Source organism: Cupressus sempervirens, chromosome 2, assembly GCF_028749045.1.
Source record: "Cupressus sempervirens isolate cs-2001-9-10 chromosome 2, ASM2874904v1, whole genome shotgun sequence".
Taxonomy (NCBI): Eukaryota; Viridiplantae; Streptophyta; class Pinopsida; order Cupressales; family Cupressaceae; genus Cupressus; species Cupressus sempervirens.
This window is the reverse complement of record NC_143119.1, coordinates 5,465,428-5,491,019: the sequence shown is the minus strand read 5'-3', so window position 1 is coordinate 5,491,019 and position 25,592 is coordinate 5,465,428. Positions and strand designations below refer to the sequence as shown.

Sequence of the window (25,592 nt, the reverse complement as noted above, 5' to 3'; positions counted from 1 at the left end):
GGGAGCCAAGCCAAGCCCAACTAAGCCTACTACAAGGGCAAGTACGAGAGCTACAACAAAGGAGGTTAAGGAGCAGGATAAGAAAAACGCCACCAAGTAGGAAGGTCAAACAAAGAAGAAGCTGAGAAAAAAAAAACATTGCACCTTTTGAATGAAATGAGGAAAGGACTAAATCTAAAGACACTAGCCAATTTAGAGTGGTAAGTCACACCACCAAGTTAGATTTAGAAAATATATGTGATAATATTAGAGATAATGCAGACTTATCTAGCTTGAAAAGCATTGATTTTAATAAGTTAAGTAGAGAAGAACAAAACATAGTTGAAGAATCAGTCTACACTATACTGGCAAAGTTCAAGAACACTCCACTTGAACTTGACAATTCTATGCCAAAAGAGTTGTATACTATTGTTGAAAATAAATGACATTATTGCCTTAATATGGAGAAAGAAATAAGAGAGACAACATTGGCTCAAGTAATGCCTGAACTCACAAAAGGGCAAATAACTAAGGCAAATAAGAAGCCTAGGAGAAAATTTGCACCCAAATATAGAGGATTTAGCATTCTCCAAAATAAGATTGAAGATGTTGTGAAAAAGTCAAATCAAATGTGGAAAATAATCTATGGTCTTGCAATTGTAAAAGAAGGAGAAGAAGATTCCTTTGAGGGAAGAAACAATGGAGAAGAGGATGAAAATGAAAAGGAAGGTGAAGGTGAAAAAGAGAAGGCAGATGATACAGTGGAGAAGGAAACACAAAAGGATGATATGGCAACTGCTGAATAGCAACAAACATAATAGAGTGTGCAAGACACACAATTGCCACCTCCAAGTCCTCCACATGACACTTCTACACTTGCAGAAACAATAAAAGTAAAGGATGTTCCTAACAATTCTGGTTAGAACATAAACCCATTGACTATAGAGGATCTCAAGAAGATCCTTGACCAAACAACTCTATAAGCCCAATTATGCAGCAATCCAATGTTGGTCAGTGTAGATGAGTTGCAAAAACAAATAGCTGACTTGACTAGGGATAAGATGGCAACACAAGAAACATCTTCTGTCATCCCTATTGCTACAAGTGGATAACCTAAAGAGCAAGCTGCACAAGGTATATCAGCTAAGGATGACTCCATAGTCAAAGTCTCTACAACTACTAAGGAACCAAAAAAAGACCAAACAAGACAAATGGATACTTCGTTTCCTACTGCACAAGTATAAGTTGCACCACCTCAGATAATAGTTATTGATAAAAATAGATCAGAGGAGGAGAAGGAGCAACAAGAAATTCAAACTTTTTTTAATTTGCCAACCTCTGGGACTCCAACAAAGATGCCACAAAAGCCAAGCACTAAAGTAGTACCACTTCAAATTTCAACACCAGGCTTGAGCTCTAAAAAGGTTGCAAGGGTACTTCACTATGGAGACCCTGCACTAGATGAAGAAATAGTCATTCCTAAGTATGACTATGAAACCATGAACATTGATCAGATCAATGAAGTGTAAGAGGCACTAGAGAGGAAGAAGAAGTAGGAGGTACTCAGGAATGAGTATAAACAAAGGCAAGCATTTATTGAAATAAAGGACATATTTTTAGATGCATTTAGCTTGCAGGCACCTGATGAAACAAAGTCCATTATGGAGCAACTTTCAAACGTAGTGGACTAGGTGCAAAGTGAAGACCATGATACTAATGCAAAATTGATGGAATGGTTAGAAAGAAGTTTCAAACAAAGGTTAATGAAAGAATATCCAGTGAGATAACACTATAACATGTAGAGCTAGCCAAAAAATTTGAAAAGGTGAAGATAGTACTTGAGAATATCTTCTCATTGTACTCGAAATTGTGTGATCCTTCTATCTTCGCACATGAAACCAGCCATAGAACCATGAGCTTGGAGAGGAACTTAAAGATATCAAGCATGCAACTCCTCAAAGATCCAGCTCAAAGTAAGAAGCACTTTAATACAATGATTCACACTCAAAAGGAACTAGCTATATTAACTACAAAAGAGGCCAACACAAGAGCCAAGTTGGTGCAAATACAAGCCTCCCTAACCCCTCGCATGGAGATTTTGCAAAAGGACCTAGGTTATGCAGAGAATGTGATAAAGAAAGATCCCAATCTTTCCACATTAGATGGATTAGTTCATCTTGCAGTAGAGACAACCATTCAAAATAAATCCCTAGAAGTTGCAATACAAAACTAGGATGTTGCTCTGAGAGTTGTAATGGAAGTGAACAAGAACTTCTTGGCTAAATATTCAGTCAGTGTCTAAGAGCCTTTGACATAAGTGTCAAAAAGGGTGAGAAATTAAAAGAGAAAGGGGAGAAATTGTAAAGCCAGAAGGACACTTAAATTGCAAGGGGAACATGTGAAAGGGGGAGAAATAAACAGAGAAAGGAGGAGAGCAAATAGAGTAAAATAGGGCATAACAAAGCACCAAAACACATTAGATAAAGAGTATCAAAATTGAAGAAAAGGAATATTAGCTGAGGCACATCAATCTATTTAGAGATATTTTGGTAACAAGGATATGGCACATCAACTTAGGAGGAGATACAAAATTTTGAGGTATATAGTCCTTCACAATATTTTGAACAATTTTAAAGTTTTGTATATATGCCAAATAGAATGTATATTATACTTGAGAAGATTAGTTTTATTATGTATAGTTAAGTGTTTTTGACACTCATGTCAAAGGGGGAGATTGTTGATCTCATATTGGTTTTGACAATTGAGTGTCAACACTTAAGAAATTTTTTAAGTTGATGCCGAGTATAATATAGATGTTGAGTTACATATGTGCCAAGCTAGAAATTCAACAAGTGTCGAGTCATTCAGATGTCGAGCAAGACATAATTTAGTATGTGTTGAGCATTAGTAATCAGTAAGTGTTGAGTAACATAGAATCAACATAAGAGTTTGTGCCTTCACAAACTAAGATGTAAACCATTTTTGAGCTGGCATATGGATAGATCTTGAAGGATTAAAAGATAAGATTGAATCTATTTGATTCCCTATGTAATCAACATGAGACCAATTAGAAAAAAAGAAAGATTTGAGTGGGAAAGATGGATGAATCTCAATCATAGATTCATACCAACCCTATGTTAAAAAATCCTTTTAAGGAGGTCAAAGCCCCATAATTCAGTATGTATGTGATAGAGTGTGCAAAAAGAGAATGCATGCAAGCAAATAACACTAGCGAAGTTTAAAGGAAGTGAAAGGGGTGAATTGACTTAGAAGAAGGATAGCATTGCAGAATCAGTTAGCAGAACAGAGAATCAAGGTCACATTAGTTTCATACTGGATCAGTGAAGATCAGACTGGATAGAACAAGGATCTAAGATTGGCAATAGCAAATTGCAAGTAATCAGGTCAAACATTCTACTATACTTTCTAACAATTGTATTACCAGAATGAAATCCTATGGAGATAGGTTGGTTTAACAACCATTGTATAAAGCCTTTAATAGGGTGACATTCCAAGTGAATGTTTTCAAATCCTTTAGCTAGGTACACTTTTGATAGAGTGTTAAAATCCTTTAATAGGGTAGGATCTAATAATCCTTGTAAGCTTTTAATAGGGTAGGCCTTTCATAGGGCAGATTATGAGAATGGTAAAAAATATGTAACTTTGATAAGTAAACTTTATTGCTACAATAGTGAAGATTTGTGGGTGTCATCCCCACCCCAGTTTTACCTTCTCATTGGAGGGTTTCTGGGTAATCATATCTGGTGTCAAGTGTTTATGTGGATGCATTCACTTTACATGTTATTTTCATATGTTTATGCTTACAATGTTTTAAAGATAAAAGTTTTATTGATTAAAGTTTAGTACTTCTGATTCACCCACCCCCCTCTTAGAAGTATATTTCCCATTTGTTAATTCCCAACACATCCATAGTTAGTGATTTGATAGATAGATAGGAGGTTGGTGCTAAGATTGGGTATGTGAAGAACTTCTTTGAAAAATCCATTGTCTATCTCAACATCCCCTTTTCCTTTAACTTCCACTTGTTTATCATCTCCGACATAGATGTAAGGTACATGTGATGGTTTCAAAGAGGAAAAATGCTCCTTGAAGCACCCATATGATGTGTAGCTCTTGAATCAAAAAACCATTCCTCTCTATTATTTGTACTTTCTACCAAACCTTATCCCTTTTATTTTGAGTTGGATGAGGATGATCCCTTATCCTTGTATGCATTAGGAAAATTGATGTTGTTTTTTGTGAGGAGGTTTGACAACTCATCAATTCTCTTATCCTTACAATTGTGCTCATCATGTCAATGCCTTTTGCAATATGTACAAGTTTTCTTCTCCTTATTGAAATTATTCTCCTTATTATTATTTTTGGAAGAAGACTTGCCTTGGTGTGAGGAAGATTGTTGTGTCTCATATTGTGGCTTAGCCTTCCATTGTTTTTGCTTCTTGTTGGAATCCTTACTCCTTTGCTCTTCTTGATTTCCTTGATTGCCTTTATTAGATAGAAAAAGCCTTGGAATTAGAAGACTGGAGAAATCCCATACACACCAAATTTTCTTTGTCTAAGACCAACATTCTTGTAAATGAATCAAATGAAAAAAACATCCATTTTCAACTTGTGTGTATTATAACTTGTAACAAAGGCATCATACTCAAGAGGAAGATAAGTCATGATGTGTGTGATCAAATTCGCATCCTTAATGAGTTCACCACAATCCTTAAGCTATTCCCTATAGACTTCTACTTGAGCAAGATACTCGTGTACATTGTTAAAGTTTCTATGCTCTAATTGGAGAAGGCTATTCTCAAGGATGTAAGCCCTTTCTTCATCTACTTTCCCATACAAGGATCCTAATTTATAAGAAGATTCATTTGCATTCTTAATGTTTCTAATGTGATATTTGACATGATCTAAGACATCTTGAAAGAAGGTTCCCAAAGTGCTATCTTGATTTTCAATCCAATCATTGTGTGTTTGACTATCAACATCATCAACAGGTTTTATTGCAATGCCATTTGCATGGATAAGTAAGCCTGATCCCATCAAATTTTCTTCCATTTTTACTTTCCAAGTAGCATAGTTATGAGATTTTAAACTTACAAAACCCATAATGCAAAAGAAAGAACACAAGAGACAACCCCACTTTTCATTCAACCAAAGAATCCCCCCCGCCCCAAAAATAAAATAAAATAAAAATTAATAATAATTTGGCACATTATAGTTAGTGTTTGTAGAATACCACTTGCCAACTTTGGGCCTAAGTGGACTTCTGAGTTTTGATGTTTACAACTGCCCCTTTTAGGCCAATTCAGACACTTAATAAGATAGCTCAGAATGACAACAAATATGAAGCTTTACAATGCCAAAAAAGACCAGTTTCTAAAGGTGACATTTTTACTGAAACAAGGCTATAATATTATTGTGGATTTTGAAAGTAGACAAAAAAAAAAGCACTTTCAAAAAAAAAAATAGAACCTAAAAATGTGTTTGGATGAGCTAAAACGAAGCCTTTCAAGTTCCAAAGTGCATGATTGCTCAACTGTAGTCAAGAAAAATTAGAATTTCTACAATATATGTGCACCAAAACTAGAAAAAAAAACACCACCATTGAAAAGTTTAGGAAATTCTAGCCCAAATAAAAAAATTGCACCTAATTTGTGTTAGAAAGTAAAGTCCTCCAAGATAACTAAGACAGGTGGGGGGTTGGATCAGTTATCAGATCAATACAACTTTTATCAACCTTATTAAACCTTAAACATGTGATCAATATAATCATAAACCATTAGAAGATACACATACACAATAACACCAAATATGTAAACTATGAAAACCCTTGATTAGAGGGAAAACCCCGATGGGAATGGTACCCACAAACTGATGTACTTAAATATAAGTTCCTTGTAAGAGGATGGACCCTATTAGGAGTCAATGAAATATATTCAGTACATAGCAGTCCCTGTTAGGAGACTTTGAATCCCTATGAGGAGATTCCAACCATGTTAGGAGTTGTGCCAACCTTGTAAGGAGTTGTAGAAGGAAGATGGACCCACTCTCCAAACAACTTTAGGGGCAAGACCACGAAACTCACTATCCAATTGGCCTATATATTATTCCCTTTTAGAAGAATAGAAATACAACTGATCTTAGTAACTTGAACTCTTTTTCTATCCTCTAACTATGCCAATACTGCACCAAAATACCCTTCAGATCTCAATATCAGATCTCCAACTTCACATCACAATGATCCCTTTGACCACTTACTCACATTTACCAAATTCACATATTACTTTCACAATTCACACTTACATCCTTTCATCACAAGGAAAATAACTTTCCTTTATACCATGTCCTCAAAATAATTCATTAAGTTGGCCTTGAGGCTTTACCAGTTACAATTATAATAGGACCTCAACAAGATAATACAATTCATTAGATCTTTTCATAATTACAAAACATTGTTGGCTCACAGTCTTTATAACTTTTTATATGTGCATCCTCAGACCTTGCACACTCAGTGACAACATCATCATCAAGCTATCTACAATCACTATCTAACTTCACTCATCACAATTCTATCCTTGTTAAGAGATGCAACCCGAACACTAGAAACGACTTCTCGGGTACTTTGTCTCCACACTATCTTTTGTAAATCACAAATAACTCTCACATGTCTTTGAGTTTCTACATGAACACATAACCATAACATCACAAAACTCTGTAGAATATATCCTCAACTTCTCTCGACCTCATCATCAATACTCAATCCGTACAACCTCATTCTCTTATTCTACTCTTGTAGCCTGTACATAAACAATACTATGTTGACATCAATGAAAAACATAGTCATGAATGCAACATGTAATCTACCAAAATATTCCAGCACTACTTAGGATACTCCCCTAAAGGAATACCACCAATATTCATGCTAAAATTTTGGAGCCCAGATGAGTGAGATAAGGCCTCTCAATGTCAAAGTGCAAAATCAAAACTACCTATGGAGAGAGGGGTTTGACTATTCAAACACCTTCTAATGTTAGCAATCCACTATCTTAAATTTGATAGTTTGGGTCTTGTCAAGACAAAACAAATAAATGTCCAAATGACACTAAAATGCCCATTAATGTTAACATCTTGAAATATGGATAAAATGCAATTTTTTAAAATAAAAAATACCAGTTAATGGTCGTTGACTTAGATGAATAGAGGGAGATCGAATCACTTCAATAGATGAGAAATAAACTCGTTAGAGTCAGTGTCGCCAAGTAGGGGCAATGTCGATCTAGTCAAATCTTAGGCCAATGTAGATGTTGGTCTTGTCTGGATGAGATCTGATGTTGCATAGATGTCGTGGGATCTTCTTACATGTGATGTCAATGCTTGATAAGCCCTAGTGGTTGCACATTGTTTCTCAAAGATCATTTCTTGTAGATTGTTGGTCGAAGAGGGGCAAGCTTTACTTGCAGGCCCCCAAGCTCGGGCTCATCGATGTGATCATCAAGCTCGTTCACTAGTATTGGATCTTAGTTGGATGACTGTGATTGATGCTAAAAAAAAAAGAGCATCATTGAATCAAGCGACAAACTTGATTTGAATGTTTTCTCATTGAGACCAGTGTCTGAGTTGGGTTTGATCCAATGTTGAGGGAAACACTACACTTGGGCGGAGGTACTGAGTTGGGGTAGTGTTGTGGGTATTTATCCCACATGCACCACGATTGAGAGTTTAGAGCTTTTTAAAAGCTTCGATTTGTAACATGTAAATCAATGAGTGATCGTCATTTAACATTTATCTCTGTTATGTGTGTGACCATTGGGTTAACTATGGTGTATGTTGTCTGCCTCCGGTTAACCTCTGCACATATTTGATGAATTAAGGTGATCCAGGTTTGGGATGTGATTGCTTGATTCAACTTATTTGCCAAAATGCAAATTGGGCCTTAGGATTTTGATTTGCAAATTTGTTTTTGCCTTAGATTTGACATTTTCCTAAAGTAGGCAAATTTGTAGTCAAAATTTGCCATAATGACCACCCCGACACAATGGCGAGGTTTATTTTTTCTCAAGATGCTCCATAAAAATGTTGATCTCAAATCTGCAATGGTGAGATCTATTTTTTCTCAAGATGCTCCCATAAGAATGTTGATCTTAGATCTAAATGGTGGCCCTCGAAGATGTGAAACAATGAAGCTCTCCAACAACTAGCAAATGTATGCTCCTATGACTCTGATAACATGTATGAATTTTCCTAATGTAATAATGCAACATCAAGATCTAGAAGCTCAAGTGATAACACAAGAGAGACAAGAGATGATCAAATGATAATGGATGAATACATAATAGTAGTGCTTGTATTTAAAGGCAACCACGATGACTAAAAGTCATGCAAAGAGATAAACACCAACTAAGCACATGCCCACCAAGAGTGGATTATCATCCATTGTCCATGAATGTACATGCAATAATGATAGGATAATAATACAAAGGTCTATCTCATAAAGAGATGTAGTAGACACCATGTGCTCAATTAGAGTGCAAACTACTATGTTGTCTACATGACAACTCATATGAATATGCAATCTCCTAGGTGTATACATGAAAACTAATATGTAAATGCATTTATAAGTAAACTTAAGTAAAATGTAAATAGTAAATACTTATTTACACCAACAATGAGGATAGGGATGTAAGTAGGATTGTATCCATGTAGATTACATGCACTTTTTTCGTTTTTCTCTTAGTTATGATCTTCTTTATTTAGTCCATGTGAAATATGGGCTTATATTGTCATGTAAAAGTAGCCTATTCATACCAAGATACAAGCAACTGAACAAGAAGTCTTCAAGAAAAATTTCAATGACCTTGAGGGCCTGTTTGGTAGTAGGAATTGAACGCGAATAGGGAAATCCGAATCCTGGAATTAGAAGATTTAGTGTTTGTTTGTAAAAACAAAAAGTAGAATTTGAATTTATTAATTCTAATTTTTGCCCAAAATGGGCATGATGGTCTTCCCACTAAAAAGGTGGAATAGGAATAACCTATTCCTATTCCAATTTTTTGTAAACCAAATTTAATCCATCTTCGGGTCTGCACGTATTAGCAAAGTTTTTGGTGGGATAGAAACATTTTTTGGTGCAAGAAAGGGATTTGGTTGACCATTGTTCTTCACAACCATTATGCACAGAGCCATTGTTTCTAGTCATTTGCAGAGCATAAGGTTTGTTCTTCTCTTTTTATGGCTTTATACCCAATGCATATGTAATATTGGGGAAAAAAGTTGATTAATATAATGACAGGCAAGTCGGGTTTACAAGGAGAATTTGAAGCAGCTCTTCCAGGTTTCATCGTGAGTTTATCTACTATCAAGGTTTACCATATGCATGATTGATTTCTTTGTGTGGACTATAACTGGACCACAATTGGATCATAATTGTTTTAAATTTTGAATATCCATACATTTAATGAATACCAATTGTGAAACCATACATTTGCTCATCTTGTATAGTAGGAACATAATAAAATGTTATGTATATATTGAAAATTGGAATCATGTGCTATGTCTTGCATTTTAATGTAAAATTATAAGCATTTTAATTGTTCAAACATTAATCATTTATTATTTTGCAATGGTTCATACATCTTAAATAGATGTCAGTAGATAGGTTTAGCACAATTGAAACTTAAAAATGATATATTTTTCATTAATAAAATCAATTTGAATAAAATAAGATAATTTAAACAAATATATTTATATAAAATTTAAAAAATAACCTATTTTTATAAATAAAAAATATTTTTATATAAAATATTAGCAAATTTAAAAAATGTATGAATTTTAGAAGTGAGCTCATTCCAATTTATCTCCAAACAAAGGGGCCCTGACTTGATTCAGCCCCGCGAAAGCTTTCAGCCTCAAAACCGTTTCTGCCAGTGGTGTGGAAAGGTGGAGAACATGAACTCGTCGACCATGCACCTATTAAGGTACAATCCTGAGTAGGGTAACCGCGTCTCTTACGAACTACTCCATCACAATTTGAATATTGGTTTTTCGCTTAGTAATATGCTGCGGCATTCAATTTGCAGTCGGGTGATTTGCCCCACAAACTCCATTTTGTCATCCGCGCAAGTTGCACATCAGATTAAGAAGTGGACAAATGTAACACAATTTAGAAAGGGTCATCTGAGGCCTGCTGATCGTAAAAGGGTATTCACGATGAAGATTGTAATGCAGCATAAGGCTGATGGCAGGTATGCGAGCTCACCATATTGAGTCCATTGCCCTTTACTTGTTTATCTCATCTGGTTGCCTCGCCTTTGTAGAGTTAGGCCTACATTCAATTGGATAATACGTAATGATATAGATAACTGAAGATTTGATTGGTTTCAGTACCTGGCAGGAAGAAACTAATGTTAGGGGGCGCTTCGTGGGATTTGAACTGATAGGTTAAAGTATAATTGACTGAGACGTAATGGGATGGTTGATAGTAGTTGGAGATTGCATAGAAGAGGAATTGGAAAAGGAGGAACTGCATAGTGATTAATGCCTTAACTATTGATGTATACACTTCAACAATTTGAATTTAAGTAGTCTTATGTTGAATTACAATCTTAAGGTTCTAGTGGACCTCTATACTTCTCCAGTATTTCGGTATTCAGACTTCTCGACGATTTATTATAGCGTCAAGCAAGATACTTTTGGGAAGGGCTCTAAGTGGATGTCTAGAAATTGTGACAAAATGCTCTGTATGCAAACAAAACAAGTGGGAGACAATTATGACTTTGGGTCTTGTGCAACTTTTGTCTTTTCCAAACTAGAGGTGGTAGGAGCTTTTGATGGATTTCACAATTGGTTTGCACAAGGTTGAAGGAAACAAGAGCTGCAGGGCAGCCAAGTTCCTGCCAAAGATTTGAAAAACAGTTTTGGTTTTGTTCTGATCTAAAATTATAAAGAAGAATATTGGCATGCACTAATTAATTTTGATGCAGAGGCTTACAGTTCAAATGCTACCTGCACTGAAATGCTAATTGTTTGCTGTTACACAACTGTGTGTGCCTAAAACTGTTCAGTATGAGCCAATAATTACAGTATCAGAAGAAGCATTACCTCTGTGGGATTGGCTATACCCGAACAAACATAAACAATTTGTTTTGAAATAATGAAACTATACGGAACTCATTCAATTTTTTCCTTCTAGCAGCACTATAAAATTTAAAGAGACAGTAATAAAAACCATTAAAAAATTTAGCAACGACATAGAGAATTTAGCATAATGATTCCCCCAAAAGACAACAGTTCAAACACAATATTTAAAACATCTATGCATTTGACTGCTTATAGGAATAGTTAATAACATAACCTTGTAGAAAATAAGTCAAATTTTTGAATCATCTTGAACATATTTGAAGCAGTCATAAGCTGACAATGCCGTTTTCATTTTATAGAATTAGTATACACAGCATAAAAATAGGTGTTAAAAGTACTGTATGTACAATCATTATAATTTAAAATACATTTTCAATGCCTTGTCATAAGGCATCACGATTTAGTGGTTTTCTTGATGTATAGATAAATTTTATGTTCTCTTGCACTTGTTAGGCTGTTCTTCAAGAAAAAAAAAAAGGTTAATTGCATTGTATTGCTTATAAAAGCTAATTTATTTTTTTAATATACCTGAGGTTTTGTAGGTGAAGATTAAAAATATACTCGGGTGCCAGTCAGACAACCTCTCAGATACCTACCTTGGCCTTCCTTTGACTATTAAGGAAGTCTCTACTACCTTTTGGAACTCTACTATTCTAGAGAGAATGCAAAAAAAGCTTGCTGGATGGAAGGGAAAATTATTAAGTAATGTAGGTAAACTTCAACTCTTGGTGACAGCTCTTCAAGGAATACCGATATACTTCCTCTCAATTTTCAAGATCAACCAAAATTTGGCGGATAAACTTGAAAAACTGCAAAGGAACTTCCTCTGGTTTGGCATGGAGGAAAGAAACAAATGGAACCTCGTCAATTGGGAGATTGTGTGTAAACCTAAAGATAAGGGGGGCCTGGGAATTAGAAGAATTGCTCATATGAATAAGGCTCTACTCACCAAGCTTGGGTGGAGAATGGTTGAAAATAAGACCGATTGGGGAAGGATCATGAGGGCTAAACACCTAGCCAACACTCACTTTAGATATAACCTCCCTAATGGCTCGAAGGTCTAAAACATCCTAATAGCTCGAAGGTCTAAAACATCCTCAAATGCAGGCCCCTCCTACGAAAGTGTGTGAAATGGCTGGTTGGGAATGGTAAAAGAATAAGATTTGGGAGGACAATTGGATAGGGGGGAACCACTCATCTACAACAAGTTCAATGGGCTATAGGAACCCTTAAAATGTAATGTGGGAATGAAGGTGAAAGATTATATTGATAATCAAAGGAAATGGAAGCGTTTATCCACTTTGGATATCCCTAATAGAGAGGATCCCCTTGTTAAAGACTTGGAGGAAATAATGTGCCACCACACTCTCCCTATACATGCCCAGTGGGATGAGGTGATTTGGGATAGGAGGACTAATGGTTGGTTCTCAGTTGGCTCTGCTTACCAGCTTATTTTTGAGAATACTCAGACCTCGATTAGCTAGAGCAAGGTCTGGAATATACAATTACTGCCAAAATCAATTTCTTCTCGTGGATAGTCATGCATGGTAAGATCCTCACTACTGACAACCTTCGAAGGAGAGGTATTCAGATAACTAATCGATGCTACCTCTACAAGGAGGAAGAGGAAAGTATTGTTCACCTCTTTTTGGAGTGCTCCTATTCTTTAAAAGTCTGGTCCTACATCTGGAAGAAATTTCCAATGGCGTGGGTCATCAATATGGGCTTGGAATAATTCGTGGAGAACTGGGACTGTCCCTTCATCCACCCATGCCTCAGAGTCCTTTGGAATCTCCTCCCCCACATTTTTGCTGGGGTATTTGGAAGGAGAGAAACAATAGGGTTTCCCAAGAGGAGGAAAGGGGTGAGGAAGTGGTGGGAGAGATTTTGAGTAAGCTCATCACGGAGAATGTTATGGCGGCAAAATTTAAAGTGCTATAGGAACCCCCATGTAGAAGGAGGTGGATATTGCTGGGAAGTGGAATATTCTCCCCAACTTCCACAATTATGACAATTCAAAATTGGTTGCTAGAAAAAATACCTGCTGGTTTCCCCCCCTAGGTCCACGATCAAACTAAATTTTAACGGTACTGCACAGAGGGGGCAAGCGGAAACTGGAGGCGTACTAAGGGATGAAAAGGGTAATCTGCTCGTTGCCTACTCGAGACATTTGGGTTGGGGAACCAATAATGTGGTGGAGGCTACTGGCTTACTTTGGTTGCTAAAATTTGCTGTGGAATTAAAAGTGAAAAGACTAACCATAGAGTGGGACGCTAAACTCATCATAGATTCTGTTCAAGGGAATACTCAACCTGGTTGGGCCTTGCGTCACATATTGGGCGATACATGGCAATACCTCACAACCCTGGATCATTATGACTTACAACACACCTATAGGGAAGGCAGTGTGGTGGCACACTTCTTGGCTGGTTTGGCGTTTGACGTGGAGAACATAAAAAGATGGAAGAGTGCTGAATCATTGCCTAATTCTATAAATTCCCTCATTAATAGGGAAAAGAGTCCTCTAAATTAGGTTATATGACCTTTCAATTTTGGAGAAGGGGCCAATTTGGTGGAATTGCTATCATTATGATAGTTAAGATTGTCTTGAGTTTGACAAGACGTTTCACAAGGTTTAATTATGTGGATCGATTCATTAAAGGGCACGAAGAAGGGGATGCAATTAATAATACTGGCTTTAAAATTAGCGCCATCATTTTTCGACACTATGGCAAGATTACGAAAAGAAATCACATTATGACTAAGGCTAGATCTTTAAGGTATTACGTGTGGATTTCTTACACTCCCTGTAATGATACTTTAAATTGGTTAGTACATTCTAGAATTCACAGTCTCATGAAGCACAAGAATGATAGCTTTTTTACCACTGGTTACTACATTTCTAGCCCTGCCTTTGCAATTTTCTGGGTGCAAATGAGAATTACTGAGATTGAGGAAGGGGATATCGTTGAGGGAGCTATTCACATGGTTGGGGACCTGAACAGTTTGGAGCCCACTAAAATGGAGGACTTCTCCAAAAGATAGGCCACTTGGATTCTGCTGAAGGAAGGAGGGTTTGTCCCCTACGCGTAGGCTATGACAGGCTACGATGAGAACTGTTCGCAACAATTTGTTGCTAGCTGGAAGGATAGGCGTGTGACCATAAATGGCATTACGTTTCAGGTGAATGAGGTTACCTGCAAGGATCTCTAGGAGCTCAAAGACAGGTGCAATGCTATGGAGGAGGGCTTCTCCCTGTTCTCAAAGTTCACCCTTAAGGCGACTCATGCGGCTGCCACTACTCTTCAGTTGTTGGCTAAGGTGTTGGAGGAGGACAGCTTGGGGAAGGAGGACTCGAAGCTTCTCTATGGCTTCTTTGCTAAAGATTGGGCCAAGGTGCTCTTGGCTGGAAAAGGAAAGAAAAAAGATGCCACTTAGTGGCCTTTTGTTTTTTGTCGTATTTGGTATTCTGCTAGTTTTCACTCTCCATCCTTTGTTGATGGTTTTTTTTTTTTGGTTAAACTTAGTTTTGGGCTATAGGTGGTACGATGCGATGACCACCTATATGCTTTTTGTAAAATTTTTGAACTCTGCTGGTCCTAAGGGTTGGATCCGTAGTACTTCTAATTACCATTATTCTGCTACTTTTGTTTATGATGTAAATCATTAAGGGTGTTGTGTGTGGTTGTCTGCTGGTTGTTGGCTGGCTTTTTGCTGGTTGTACCACCACTATTGTAATGGGCTAGCCTCCTAGTTTTAGCTGCTTTTATATAAAAAACGATTGCGGAACTCAAAATGCACAGATATGGGCACAGGTTTAACACAATATGCATATGAAACCCAGATTTATCAACATGTATCAGAGTGATAATAAATCAATTATGGATACACCGTCTATATGGGAACTGGTATTGGCTCATATATTTGAAAGGCCGTTGAAACTATCTCCTGTTTGTCGGTCCGCTAGAGCTCCTTTTGTTTGTATTCTACTTATGTTTGCATATGAGAAGTTTTTCATATTTTAAATTGCCTCTGTATGGTCATGCTGCTTTGTCCTTGCCTTCTTGGTGCCATGTCATCACTGAATTGGATCTGGCATTCATCTTCGTCCTTGTTGACAGTTGCATCAGATGTTTCTTGTTTCATTATTGTGTGCGTGTTGGCTTGATTTTTGTATTGTGCATATGCTTATGAAGTTGACAGTTTCTTCTCCTACATGTTGATTCATATTTCTCAATCTTCTATATTCTCCTTTGAAGGTGTCACTTCATTCAACTATTTTGCCAGTTGATTATGGAACGGCATTCTCCTTTTATTGCCTTAATGACATTTCTGCATTTTCTATCATGGAGTAGTATGTGAAGAGTCAGGTCTCTTCTTTGTACTACTGCATATTTCTCTATCTTCTATTTTCTCCTTTGAAGGTGTCACTTCATTGAACTATTTTGCTAGTTGATTATGTAAGATTATTCTCCTTTTATTGCCTTAATGATGTTTCTGCATTTTCTATCATGGAGTAGTATGTGAAGGGTCAGGTCTCTTCTTTGTAATACTGTATTGTGTGCTTTTCTTTACACTGATTGACATGGAGTGGAAGTTACGGAGAGCAGTAATATTGGTTTTCTGGTCTTTATGTAATTCCTGTGATCTAGTTATTGATCACCTAGCATGTTTTGTGAGAGATATCAGTATATTTTCAGATTTATTGATTGATCAAGGGCGAAGGACTCAATAATAAACTCTGGTTTCGTAATTGCTTCTGAGATTCTGAATAAAGGAGCTATATCTTTTGGTGAGCTGGGTTGTTTCTCTCAGTGATGAGGGTGTTTTCCAGGATAAAATCCTAAGTGTTATTTGTTTTTCCGAACATTTGCTGAATTATTGTATTCATATATTATTTCTGGTTCATAATTTAACAATTGAAGTACAGGAATAGTCATTGGACAGTAACTACTGGGTTTTTCAGTGGTTTAAAATGATTCTACGTTCACCTTTATAGTGTTATGGAGTTGACCTATTAGGATTTGGGGAAAGATTACACATCAGCAGATAGATTCATTTCATAATTTTTAGGCACATAAACAAACCCCAAGAACCAACAATATGAAACTGCTAGTTTCAGAGTGGGGTGGTTTCCAAACTGCTGGTTCTCTGAAGGGGTGTTTATGAAAACAGCAGCCTGCACAGAGCATCAGTTTCGTTGTGACAGAAAAATGAGAATGTGAAGCAAAGTAGTTTGACATTTGGTTTTCTAATTCAACTCTAGAAATTTCTAAGTACAAGAAGGTTCCTCCAACGCCTATTTAGGACGTTTACAGGGTTGGATTGAACAATGGAAGTATGGAAGTCATTTCATAGTCAATATGCCATCAATTGGGGGATCGGGGATAACATACCAAGTACAGTCCAAAAGAATGAGAATGCAACACAGAAGGAAAGAATTCCAAGCAAAGTATGCAGTCAAAATGTGTAAGTGTTCGAACCCAAAGAGCACTAGAAAAACAGGAAACACATGGGATGAGATTTTCACACTTGTTATTGTCTTCAATTCAAGGAAGTGCTTTAAGTTTGTCCAGTTGCCACTTCCAACTCGCTTTCCTCTTCTTGAGGTTCTATGATAAAAGTCTCTGTCTGTGGTGTTGCTTATTTCTGGGTATCTTTCTATTTTGATTGTATATAGTATGCACTATATTCTTACTCTATTTATGAAGAATTTCTTAATCATGTGAGTGGAAATTTGTTTAGCATGGTATTGATCAAGATTTGTTTGACTGATGATTTACACAAGCATAGTTTTGTTGTTGATTATAGATCAAGAGTATTCTATTTGTATCATTCTTATTTAAAATAATCTCTTGATTACACCAGAGGAATTGGTAAGAATATTCTTTCACGTAATCTAGTGTATATTTGAAGCACAAAACATGCTTTGTGTCAATTTTTGTCTTTTATTCATACTTGTTTTCTATGTAAGCCTCTAATACATAAAGAAAGGCGGATATATGCAAAACAACTGTTCAACTAGCAATAATAATATTATACGGGTTGTAAGATTCATAAGAAATCACATGCGAATCACTTTTAGGATAATTTGCTAATGATTCAAGGCACCACCGTTATCCTAAAGTCTGAGGAGGCTTTACCTCTAGAATTGGCTTTTAGCAAATCATAGTAAAAGGAAGAGTGATTTTGGATGATTGATTTCTACATCAAATTTTGTTTTAACAATTTGAAATTTCATTAAAATACCTTATTTAAGTGGCTAGGTAGAATTTCGCATCTTTTATTGTAATGCTTTTACATTCTTGTTGATGCTAAGAATTGTTCTTCCTTAATAGAGCATCTCATGTTTTTATACTATTTGATATTTCCTGCATCCATCTGCAGCATAGAACGAAATGACACAGCTGCAACAGGTCCCCTAGTGAAACCTGAACCAGAGGTTTTAATTTTGGATCATCACAAATGGTTCTTTAAAATGTCAATCAATTTTACTTTATTTTACATACTTGGCATGTGCATGTACAAAAAACTAACCTGAGATTGTTTTCACTGCAGCTTTTGGCAGAGGATTGTGTGAAGTTGCAACTAGATGCCCTCTCTTCAAATGACCTCCCAAGAGTGGACCATGGTCTTGAGGTAGTCTTGCTTTCTTTCACTGTGCATATTATTGAACATTTGCATTTTCTTCCAATCATCACAAAAAAAAGGAATTTCATCCCAAAATTATGCCTTCTTCACACTTAAAAAATGTAGATTTTACTTATCCATGCCACAAAAATGTGGAGCTCAAACCATGATAAGATGAATATTTACAGTATGAAAGCATTCGATAATTGATGACTCTAAGTAGCACTATAACATCTTTTGGATTGAAGATGCTATAATTTTGTTTGAAGATTTCAATACCTTTGAAGAAAGATTGTCGTTGATGTCAAAGGTGGAACGAGAAAGTGTTAATGTCAAAAGGTTCACAAGCATGGGCAAGAGTGTTAGTGTTCTATCCATCATCAATATCAAAGGTATAAATGAGATTGTCATTGATCTTAAGTCAAGGGTGTATGGATGATTGTAATGGTAAGTATAGTAAAGCAGCGATGACTACAAGTTACAACAATCTAGTATAAGCAGTAGAAGCATTCAAGAGTTTAAATAACAAAACTATGGATGATAAGCGATAGTATGCATTGATTATGAGTGTGCATAGGCGTTGATACAACGGAAATTTTGTTATTGGGAATATAAACTTCAATGGCATGAAAGGAGCCATCAATTATATGATGGGAACATCAAGCACCAACAAATATGTAATCTGCATCAATAAGTGGATGAATATCATTTACTTTATGTATTGGAGACAGTATTACAAACAAAACAACATACAAATTCATAAAAGGTAAAGAAATAGTTTTGAAGATGGTCTCACATCACAGGATAAACTGCATATACATCCAGTGATCAAATGGAAGAAGAAAAACATATGAAAAACAGTAATAATACCTTGTGAATCCAATTATGATTACAAGGGTCCATTAGAAATGACATCAGATTTAAAAATACTGAAATTAAATCTCTCAAATGAAATTATGATTGCAACGGTCTATTAGAAATGACATCAGATTTAAAAATACTGAAATAAAATCTCTGAAATGAACATGTTATAATTGTTCTATCTTTAGGCCTCATTCAGAATGAATCACTTATACAGAGTGCTGAATATATTGAAAAATAATATAATAACGGTAATAGGGTGTACCAAAGCAATTGGTGGAAGTTTGATGACACTCTCATTCTACCTGCAACAAAGCTCTGAGAATGAGTCTCTACAGATAAGGCAATAAAAGAACCTGTAGTAAGAGCAGATGATAACTGCAAAAATCAATGACACAATATATATCCAAAGAAATTGGATATGGAGATATTCTGATTCATGTCTACAGGCCAAGGTCCTCCTGACAGTTTGAACACATGTGCAGAGTTTAATATACACCTGTTCAAGGACGTTGAATCTGCACAACATCTTCAGCAATTTTACGACAATATACTGGAAGTTATATGTGACATTGAGGGTATCTTTGGAGTCTGACGTTGAAGTCTAATAGAAGGCGATATGGAGACAAAGATGTGCCACCAAAAACATGCAGATTCATACAAATCATGCTGTCCAGTGTTATATCAAAAAAGGGACAAAATCATTTCACATAAAGCCTGCTGATGGGAAAAGCATCTGAATCACAAAGTAATATATATCTTTCGTAAATACTGACATTCAAAGATTAAGGAGACAAATAAGGGAACGATGCAATTTTTTTTGAAGGCAACAAAATTGGCAAAGTGTTGTAGATTATGTCATATGCTCGTCAGACTATGTCGTAAAGATAATTAACTTTGAGATAGAGGATTGCCCCATGGAGCTAAAATATGACAATAACCCTCTTTTGATAAGGGTAGCCACTATCATGAGCCCAAATTATAAGGATATATGAATATTCAAATAACATATTATACAATGATAATAATTAAGAATAATAATATTATAATCTATTATATAATAGTGATATATTTGACAATATAAAAATAATATATAAGATTATAGCATAATTGTAATGTAAAATATTATATTATAATAATAATATTAATGAGTTAAATAAATTAAATAACAAATAAATACTTTGATTATAAATGATATCTAATACCAATAATAATTTTATAATATACCTACATGGGTTATATTATGATATGGACATATTCAAGGATAATATTATAATATAATTGAGAATTAAATATTATTAATAAAGAAAGTAAAGACTCTATAGACATATAATATTATCATGTAAGTATACCATTATAATAGTATGTAATTAATTCAATATCAATTATATATACAATTATTTATCATATTGAGTGTCTAAAATATATATATATATATATATATATATATGAATGATCAAGTTTTCCATCGAAAAAGAAGTGGGATTCAGGGAGTTTTGATAATGTAAAATTAACTATGTTATTTATATGATAATATAGTACTTATAATATATAAATAGATGATGAATAAATTAAGTAAATGAAATTATATAACAAGATTACAATAAAGGTAAAAATAATATTGATAATATTAAATCTATCAATGATTATCAAATAAGTTTAAGCATGAAGTAAAAGGACACATCTCTTAGATTTTCAAAGGATGCACATTTAGATCTTGCAATGTATATATACATGATATCAAATCCATAACAAAGATCATAGGAGTACTAGGGTAGACAAATTGCACTATATGAGGGGAACATATGTAGCCAGTAGATTACACTTCAGAAGAATTATATGAAGCAACGTGATATATTACTCAACGTAGAGATACTTTGAGGACACATTGGAATATTTGTGATCCTATCTGGGCATCCAGGATTTGTCGCTACGCAATACTAGGAAGACAAATATATGTAATAGTGCATGACAACATCAAATTATTGACGAAGAAACTATTCAAACAACATTTGACTCAGTCCATGAACACAACTAGAAGAATTTGAAAGGAATTAGGTACATGGAGCAAGAATAAACGAAAGGTAGAAACTAGTCTAATAAACAGATAAAATTAGGAAGCAGTTTCTTCACGACAAAGGTAATACAAGCGACAAAGCTAATATACGAAGCATTACAATATTTTCCAATATTTGCCATATTCCAAGATACTTAAATATATAGATGATAAAAGATTGTTATCATGAAAGGCTACATACAAAATTAAACATCAAATGGAAGAGAAACTGATATATATATATACTATGTTACCTAGGGATGCGTTTCCAGCCCTAAGCCTCGAGTTTTGAAAACTGTCCCCATTTCCAGGGCTTGGGGACGGTCGGAAACGTTTCCAAGCCGTCCCCACCCAAGCAAGAAAATCGGAAACCCGTCCCCGAAACTTCGGAAACGGTCAACGTGTTTCTAGATGGTGTTGACCATCCTCGGGACTCCGTAACTATTTCCCATCTGTCCTGAGGACCGATTGAAGTTTCCAATTTCAAAATAAAATTCAACTTTAAAAAAAACATTAATAAATCGTGATTTTCTGCTCATTCGTTGGCACCACATTAAAATAATAAAATATGTTAATATAAGCCATGTTGAAATATATTTTTTTGGAAGCCATTACAAACTTAGAATCCAACTATGATTGAAAATTAAAACTTCAACTTTTGTTCAACAAACCAGACCTGAAAAATGATTGTAAAATTGTAAATCAGACTTCTATTTGATATTCATATTGTAGACCTGGAAATGATTGCTGCTGGGTTGAGGAATACTCAGATTGTTTTCAGCTTTGATAATGCTCTGATAGCAGCAATAATTGCCCATAAATAAATTGTTGTAGCTGATTACTGCCCAAACAAGATGGCTGCTACCCGTCTAGGGAATTTTGGCTCAACAAATTTGGTTTTTCTCCAAAATTCACAAGAAAGGGCTCTAAAGTCTAATCTATGGCAGATTGATTCTTTCATTTGATGTCATCCTATGTTCCAATTCTTAGATGATGATTCGATTTGATGCTATGTTCTATGCTGATTTGATGAATGAAATTGGTAATTTTAAACTATGTTGCTATGATGAATGTGGCAATGCTATGTAATTCTGAAATTAATGAAAATATATATATTTATAGCCGTCCCCTACCGCCCCCTATTTCAGCCAAATAAAAAAAAGTCCTAGAAACCCGTTTCCTCGTCCCCCCATCCCCCCATCCTGGAAACTCGGGGTAACATAGTATATATATATATATATATATATATATATAAGGATATAGAAATTAGAGACGGGCATAACATGAAAGGGAAGCATTCAGATTTCTATTTCAAGCTGGTGATCACCATCGCAGCAAAGGGATACCAGTATAAACCATAATCAATTACTTCTTTTTTTCATATACATCCTTATTGGATCACTCTATTGAATGCTGGCCTCTTCGCAAATCAGTTTGCTATATAATTAAGGAAAGAAATCAGGAAGAGCACCACCATTGCATATTTCCAAAGGTCAGATCAGAGTCCAGACACAACAATACTCAAGACAATTGCATACATTTGAGGATCACGATTAGAAACAGAAATAACATCGCTTTATGTGATATTGAATATACTAGCATACTCGTTCAGACAAATGAGAAATAACAGTAGCATCACTGTAAGCAATATTAAATACATTACATATTTAAAAAGATAAATCAGGAGCAATGTGGAACAGTGAGACACCTCATTGTTATAAGTGATAGAAGCACATTTTTCATTGCCATATTAGAGACATCTAACAACAATATTGATTGCTCAGATCAGAGATCATTCTTGCACACGTCAAATACATATCAGGGAGAGCAGTGAAACTTTATCATATATATAATTTAACATCGTACAATAAGTGACTTTATAATCTATCACTCATGCAATAAATTAGCATCAATTAATAATAATTCTGAGTGTTATTACAGGATTTTTGGAAACAAGTCTTTGCAATTGGATTTTGTGACTTAATTGTCCCTATTTTCTGAATATTATTGAAGAAAATATGGCAAAAGGATACAAATAAAAGAAAAAGTTGTCAATAAACAAATGACCCCCAAAAAGGGTTCATTACAGCCACCCACTTTAAAGACCAAAATATTATCTCAAAACCTTTATAGAAAAGGAAGATAATTTCGACCGGCAAAGTTTTAATGACACAAGAAAACCATAATATTTTCTGAGACTCTCTTTTGCAGCTGTCTAGGGTTTAGGAAAAGCATCTCAAGTTTGATAAACAACATTCCATAGACAAGGATAATCTCATTCTTACTATCATTAAAGCCCTGGAGGAGTGTAAAAGATCTAAGGCCACAAGAGAAGCCAAGAACACTTTTCCGGCCAATCCATGGTTTGATGAGGAGTGCAAAATGGCAAAAAAGAAGTGGAAAAAGAACACGAACAGAGAAAGTAGAAAGGAATATGATCAGCTAGTTAAAAACAAGAAAGAGGAGTATGTGAACATGAGGAGAATCGAGTTGTTTAATCTTGGTAAAAGCAGCCCTAGAAAGTTTTGAAAAGAGCTTTAGTAGAGAAAAACATAGATAGATAATATCATAGGAACCAAATGGCTGGAATATACCAAGACCCTCTACGAGTGTGATTTAGGAGAAAATAGAATCATGGTAACTAAGACTACAAGTGAATTATTCAGCCAGAAGGATATTATTCAAGGCATAAGGAGGTTAGCTGCTGGTAAAGCGCAAGATATAGATGGGCTACAAGCTGAGTACTTAAAATGGGGTGCTGAAACTATGGCACCACACATCACTAAGATTTTCAATAGTGTCAATAGAAAAGGCTTCCCTATAAATTGGACAACAAGTGTGGTGATCCCACTCCACAAAAGTGGAGATATAAACAACCCTTCTAATTACCGAACCATCATGATCAGTCCACTCTTCGAAAAATTATTTGGCAGCATGGTAGAACAAAAAATCAGTAAATGGGCTGAAATAGAAGGAAAATGAGCAAAAGGGCAAGCAGGCTTTAGACCGAAACACTCTACTATAGATCACGACATCACTCTTAGATATTTGATAGAGAAATCTTGGGACACTCAGGGGGCTAAGCTTTCTGTTGTTTTGTGGACTTAAAAAAAGCATTTGACATAGTGCCACGTAACAAACTTTGGAACATAGTGGAATAGTTGGAAGTTCCTAAACAACTTAAGTCTGCTGTTCATAGATTGTATGAGCAGGTCAAAGCTAAAATTAGAATGATGGAAGGGCTATTAGAGGATTTTGGTAGCAACATCGGGGTTAAGCAAGGGTGTCCGCTATCTCCAACATTATTTGGGCTCTATATTGACAAGTTAGAAGAATGGATAAACAAGACCAATGGTGAGGGGGTACAGCTGGCCCACTTTGTGATAAGATTGCTCTTATATGCAGACGATCTCATAATATTTGCTAGAATGGCTAAAGGTTTGAAAGAATGTTGTTGGTAAATATTGTGTAGTTGACAGGATGTATGTCGTCGGTAAATATGGTGTAACCAACAGGATGTATGTCGTCAGTAAGTGTTATGTAGCCGATGGGGCCCTTTAGGAAGGTTCTTGTTACGTAGCCGATGGACCCCTTCGGGAAGGTTCTTTGGAAAGTATATATACACCCTTCGAGATCATTGTAATCATCATCATCATAAGCATAATGTAATGTCTTTGGCGTATGCGAATAATAAAAGGAGTACTGCTATTCTTGTCTATTGCCTATGTGCATTAATGTATTTATCTATATGGTAAACATTTGGTGCCATTGCTCGATGAACCTGGAACGAAGGAGGAATGAAGACTAATGCCAAATCAGCTTAACAAGGATATAAATAAGATAAAGAGAAAAGATGGAATACGCACCGTGCAAGAAAATTTAATTTTGGCACAACAGGCCGAGCGCAGATGGAGGTTTCAGCGGATTGCCGACGGACATCGAAGCACTGAGGAATTGTTGGAGGAGACTTGACAGTGGGTGGAATTGGTGGAAGAAGCAAGGGAGGAATTTTTGAACCTGTATTCGCTGAGGGAAGAGAATCCAGACGGAAGGGAATTACCTCGCACGGTTTGGAGTGCCGAGGGAGCATAAGCATGGAGTGAACTCTTTGTCCACGATATACTTCTAGAATGGACAATTTTGCTTAATGAAGACCCTTCTTCACCAAAAAACATAGCTATTGGAAACATCAGTGTCGGAGTGTAGAGTGTTGGTGCCGCAATACAAATTGTTAGTGTTGGGATACAAAGATTTGGTACCGGAGAGCAGAGCGTTGGTGTCGGAATACAAAGCGTTGGTGTAGGAGTGCAGAGTTTTTGCCGGAATACAAAGCATTGGTGTCGGGATACAAAGTGTTGGTACCGGAGAGCAGAGCATTGGTGTCGAAATACAAAGTGTCAGGGTCGGAGTGTATAACAGTGCCGGTGTCATAGTGCCGAACAATGCCCATACACAAAATCAAGTAATAATGGCAAGACCAAAGGAGAAGTTGCCAAAGTTTGATGGTGATGGAACTACCGATCCAATCAGACACTGTAAGACATGCGAAACAATTTGGAGGGTAAATGGCATAATAGATACAAATGAATGGGTCCGACAATTTCCGGCAACTCTAAGGGGTGTCGCAATTGATTGGTTTGCCGATATCGATCCCCAAAAATTAACCAATTGGGACAATGTTAAAAAGGAGTTTACCACTAAATTTCAACTGCCACGTGACGACAATGAGATCGTAGCAGAGATATACAACACGAAGCAACGCAAAAATGAAACAGTTCGAGTATATGCCAGAAAACTAAAAGACTTAATAAACAAGATGGAACGTAAGTTGCCGGATGGGTTGCAAAAGAGATGGTTTGTTGAAGAACTACGTTCGAAGTTATGGAAGAAAATGAATATTGCGCCGCCATCG

At 35.8% G+C, this 25,592-nt stretch overlaps 1 protein-coding gene across 1 annotated transcript in view; it reads left to right on the top strand.

Moving 5' to 3' along the window:
- The first annotated feature begins 9,279 nt into the window (after positions 1-9,279).
- The window catches only part of LOC149570807 (uncharacterized), a 146,643-nt gene continuing 130,330 nt past the window's right edge, over positions 9,280-25,592 (top strand). The window contains exons 1-5 of the mRNA XM_089812335.1: positions 9,280-9,328; positions 9,830-9,971; positions 10,074-10,238; positions 17,521-17,575; positions 17,692-17,772. Coding sequence (XP_089668461.1) covers positions 9,280-9,328; positions 9,830-9,971; positions 10,074-10,238; positions 17,521-17,575; positions 17,692-17,772 — 492 coding nt within the window. The remainder of the gene's footprint in view (positions 9,329-9,829; positions 9,972-10,073; positions 10,239-17,520; positions 17,576-17,691; positions 17,773-25,592) is intronic.